Here is a 5,155-nt window from a genome sequence, read left to right on the forward strand (position 1 = left end):
ATTTATAATTATTAATTATATTAATTATTAATATTTAATTAAAATAATTTAAAACTATACAATAAAAATATTATTTTAAAATGATTTATATTTTAAAATTATTTAATTTTATAGAATATTTACTATTTTAATGTATATTATTCAAGTTAGAGAGTTAAATTAAAATATTTTTTTAAAAATTTATTGTTTAAAATAATTTTACTATATATATATAATAATTTATGAATATAAAATTTTGTTATTTAAATTTTAAATTATATTTATATTTATTATAAAATAAAATATTAATGCATTGTATAGGTTACTAAACTAGTAATAATAATAGATTAACAGATACAAAATTATTTTTAAATAATTTAAGAAATGATTTTATTTGTAAATTATGATAAATAAATAAATAAGAAAGATATTTTACTCATTACAGAAATCTAGTTGAAAATAAAAAGTATTTTTGACAATGTTTTCTAACTGCTGTATATAGCAAAAAATACTACATTTTTCTCATTAGTTCCACTTCATGAATATCTATTTCCTATTAATTGTATTTTACAAATTTGTTGTGTATAGACTATTATATATTTTGAGAATAATTTTATAATCATTGAAGTAAATATTTCCCATAGTTTAAAAATACCATTTATTTTATATATTAAGAATAATTTTATTAATATTGTTAAAGAAAATTATATTAATTTAAAAATACAGCTAACTAATCATTGTGCGGATTGTCGGGAATTTGTTTTTCCAAGTTGTTTAAGTAGTCTTTGTTTTATTTGAGTTTTTGCCTCGTTGTTACTAAAAAAAATTATAGCTAACTTTTATTTTTTTGAAAATAATTTTATAATTATTTACAATAAAGATGTTTATAATTAAAAAATAATGTTAATTACAAAGTATAATTTTATTTATGTTTCAACGAGACAAAAAGATGTAAGGAATTAATTAAGATTTGAGCGCTAGCTTGACACCCTAAAAAAGATTTAAAAAATTGTTAAGCATTTTTTATTTCTACTTAAAATAGTATTAATTTAATTTCTATATTAATATAATTATTTGTTACTTCCTTCCTCTCATCTCATGTTTTTTTTTTAATCTTTTGTGGGACGTTTGATATGTAAATTTTGCTTTTCAATATTAAGAATCATGTTTTCTAAAGGTAATCATACTTTTTGGAAATTATAATTTTTGGTAATGTTATAAATGTATTTGGTATCTTTAAAAGATTTTAGGAAATATTTTTATGATTATGATGAAAATTTTGAACTTTGGTGAACATTTTAAATTATTACACTCTTGTATAAATATTTTATTAAGAAGCACTTCTTTTCCTCTAAAAAAGTTAGTCTCTACATTTTTAAAAATAATTTATAAAAAATTTATTATTAACAAAGTAACTTTTTAGACCGATTAATGCTCCTGTTAAAAGAGGTATCCTATTTCAAAGATAATTCTTACAAAATCACTCGTATTACAAAAAAAAGCACGTTAAAATTAGTTGATGATTAAGTTTTAAGAAATTACAATATATTTTTAAAAAAAAATATGATTATTTAAAGTCAAACTCCACTTCCATGTTAGTCGTTTCACTTTAAAGTTCCTAAACCCTTATTTAAATTATACTATAATTATTCAACGGTGATCAGGGACAAATATAAAAAATTGTAAAATACTTCTAGAACATTATTAGTTGTCTTATGAATAAGATTATGAAAAACATTGTCTTGTAAAAAGGATTAGGGAGTAAATTAAATAGATAAGTATGAATTAAACTTTTTTAATAATATAATGTATACAAATTATGGAGAATGAGATTAGAAAAAAGAAGAGAATATCTAAAGAGAGTAAGTGAAGTTGAAGAGGATGAACTTAAAGTCAGAGTAGAGAGAGATTTGAGAAATTAAAAATCAAAAAATGGGCATCGAAGTCTACGTCGCAGGGTGAGAAGTATGTTAAAGCTGGACTTTGTGGTAATGGATGCCGAATTAAACGACCCAAACGCTCCTTTGAGAGGTTGAATTTGACCATCTTCCTATTTCAACTACTGGATGATCTGATCCTGTTATTGTCAATCTTCTCTTTGGAGTTGCGTCCTTAGTGTGCTAACCTTCTTTTTTGAGCATTTTAATTTTGCAACAGTGAACAATGATGGCAGTGATAAAGCTTATAACCTTTTGGTTGAAGAGAACGTGGGGCGAGCACTATGGGAACAATTATAGTTCCGATTACGAAAGTGGTGTGGACGGTTCCCTTTGTGATACACGTGCCGAACCAAGCCAAGGGGCGGTGGCGCTTCTCGCTTTCTCTTTCCGCATTGCAACTACCCAATAAGCTACCCCATTTCACACACACGTGTCAATTATATAAATTAGTTTTTTTTATATATAAAAGAGTTTATTGAAAATGAGTTTAATTTACTCTTAAAATTTAGTTATTATTTTAGAGGATTCAAATTCTTTTTTCTTTTTTTAATCAAATAATGAACATTTTTATTTATTTATTGTAGATGTTGCTCCAGTGTAGTAACGAGTAATAATCAATGTTGAAGCCGACACCTCGACGCGCTTTTAGCGATTATTTCGACCCATCACAGGTTTTGAAATTTACGTTCGTGTTCAGACCTGATTGCTGCGCTCTGGACGTGATTTTCACATAAACGTAATATTTTGATTCTTTTGGACACAACCCCATCTCCATCGCTGCTGTATATGTAATTTTCAATACCTTTCTTAATTTCATGGCAATTAATTATTCTTTCAGCTCCATTTTTCGGCTCTTTCCTTTTATCTTATTCGAAAATGCATTTTCACACTAATGTTTTCTTGCACTACTCGCAAAAAGTGTTCTATCTTATTCTCCTGACGTACTTTGGGTGATTCGTACCTCCATAGAACCAACATTATATTATAAATTTAATATAAGCATGATTTCATGCATCATTTTCGTTTTGTATTTAAACTTCTGAAACATTTTTAAAAAAAAAAGCTTAACTAGTGAAAGTACATGAATAATTTAATATACTATGCCTTCTCAGATTTCTTGCTCTTTCCTTTTAATTGAGACAAAGGTATACCAATACCATGCCTTTTCAAATTAAACAAACATTTCATTAACACACACAGTAAATTCAAACAACTTAAAAAGCGATATTATCATGAAAATATTATAACAGCATGCAATGCCATGACATACGAAAAACAAATATATGGTATCCTCTTCATTGTCTACCATCCCTCCAATTCCTAGGAGGCTCAGAACCAGAAGAAGAGCCTCCGAATTGCATTGAAAATCTCAAAAACTGCTCTTGTTGTTGCTGCTGCGATAATCCAGAAGAAGACGAAGATGCTGGTGGCTGAGAAGAAACAAACATGTCTCTCCCATAAAAACTAAGCATATCTTGATTGAAGTTGCCACCACTTGCACTACCCATGAGTTGTGCATATTGAAAGGGATTACTTTGATACGTTTCTTGAGTAAAGTGTGTAGCAACTGGGTTAGATAATGGTTGTTCATTTTTACCACTGTTTGAAAGCATATGTTGTTGATTTGTGAGGTAATTACCAAATTCGCCTGTGCCTTGAACTCTTTCAGGAAAATTGAGCTTTGCTTTGCTTCCTTTGAATCTAAGTGCAGCTTCATCATAAGCAAGAGCCGCAGCTTCAGCAGTTTCAAAAGTTCCAAGCCAAACTCTCGCTGCTTTCTTTGGATCGCGAATCTCTGCCGCCCACTTCCCCCATGGTCGCTGTCTCACTCCTCTATAGTGTCTTCTTCTTACACTCCCTTCGGATAAACACGTAAATCAATACATTATACACACTTACACACACACCTTATCGTATCCTTATCAATTAATAAGCATAATATTCGTATATTTCTACACTATCTCTCTACCTCCATTTCATGTCTTTTTTTTTTCTCTCGTTTTATTGAGTTATATCCCCAATCACATCTTTCACTGCTCTTTATTCTCTTCGTATCTCACTAGGTGACACCTGACGAGTTTATGAAAAACGTTCTCTTTAATACTAGGATGTTAAAGCACTAGTATTATCTCCTAGTATTATAGAAATGAGAATCAATGTCAATTACAAAAAATAAAATAAAAATGAGAACGCAGTACCCAAAGCTTTGGAGGCGGTTTTCAAGATTATAATGTATTCTCGCCATTTCCTTTTATTGTTCACTTTTGAAAGAAAATTTATTTTTATTTATTTGGATATTTAGAAATTTAAGATAATATTAATAAAAAAAATCATGTTCTTATTTTTACTTAATTCTGGAATATTTAACAAATTTTTCATAAACGAATTAAAACAATATTAATACAGATCGTATCAGAAATTAACAATACTTTTAATATAAACAAAAATATTAATTATATTTTTTAACCTGTGTGTTATCTTCTTTAGTAGGCAGATATGAGAAAATATATATCAACCTTAGAGTCGCGCTAAGAATCGCCCTGGTATGTTAAAAACAATGATATAATAATTTATAAAAGCAATAATTTAAGGGTTGTTCATGAAACTGCACCATGCCTCATCAGTTAGGCTTTCAGGGGAAGAAAAAAGATAATGGTTCTGACTTCTGAAAGAGAAATTAAACTAACACCTTTAAAATAAAGTTTTTACTAGCCATGCGAGGTACTAGAACATCAAATATCAAACTTTATTAGGTTTAGTGTTTGTGAACACTTTGACCCAAGGAAACAGTTTCATGATACGAACAAAAGGAATTGAACTATCGGAGAAAACAAATATCCAAATTTATATAAACAAATTATAAGGAAAAAGCACATGATTTTTTTAAGTGTTTATATAAATACCAACAAACTCTTAACTTTTATCATCCAAATTTAATGTTTTTACACTTTTATGATGACAACTATTCGTATAACTGTGTGCCGGAAGCACTTACCTTGATCTTGCGGTGGTTGTTGGGAGTGTTCAGTATTTTGGGTAGAGCTAGAGTGGGTGGAAGTTAATACAGCATCTTCATGCATCTGATCAAGTGGGTCATTGTTGGTGCCGCCAATGACTTGTGTAAGGGCTGAGACCATAGCTGACATGTCTTGTTGGGACCTTTCGGAATAGATTGGGAACAAATTATAGTCTTCTTCTTTTTGCCCTTCTTCCGAAGAATGTGATCTTCTCTCCAT

At 28.7% G+C, this 5,155-nt stretch overlaps 1 protein-coding gene across 1 annotated transcript; it reads right to left on the bottom strand.

Annotated features, from left to right (window-relative positions):
• Positions 1 to 3,214: 3,214 nt before the first annotated feature.
• Positions 3,215 to 5,155, bottom strand: LOC113868814 (ethylene-responsive transcription factor ERF114-like). The gene is made up of 2 exons (XM_027504733.1): positions 4,911 to 5,155; positions 3,215 to 3,773 (listed from the first exon to the last, which is right to left on the bottom strand). The coding sequence occupies exons 1-2, from the start codon at positions 5,153 to 5,155 to the stop codon at positions 3,215 to 3,217; spliced, it is 804 nt and encodes a 267-aa protein (XP_027360534.1).

The sequence above is a fragment of the Abrus precatorius genome, unplaced genomic scaffold (genome assembly GCF_003935025.1).
Source record: "Abrus precatorius isolate BTA unplaced genomic scaffold, Abrus_2018 Scaffold10, whole genome shotgun sequence".
In the NCBI taxonomy this organism is placed as follows: domain Eukaryota; kingdom Viridiplantae; phylum Streptophyta; class Magnoliopsida; order Fabales; family Fabaceae; genus Abrus; species Abrus precatorius.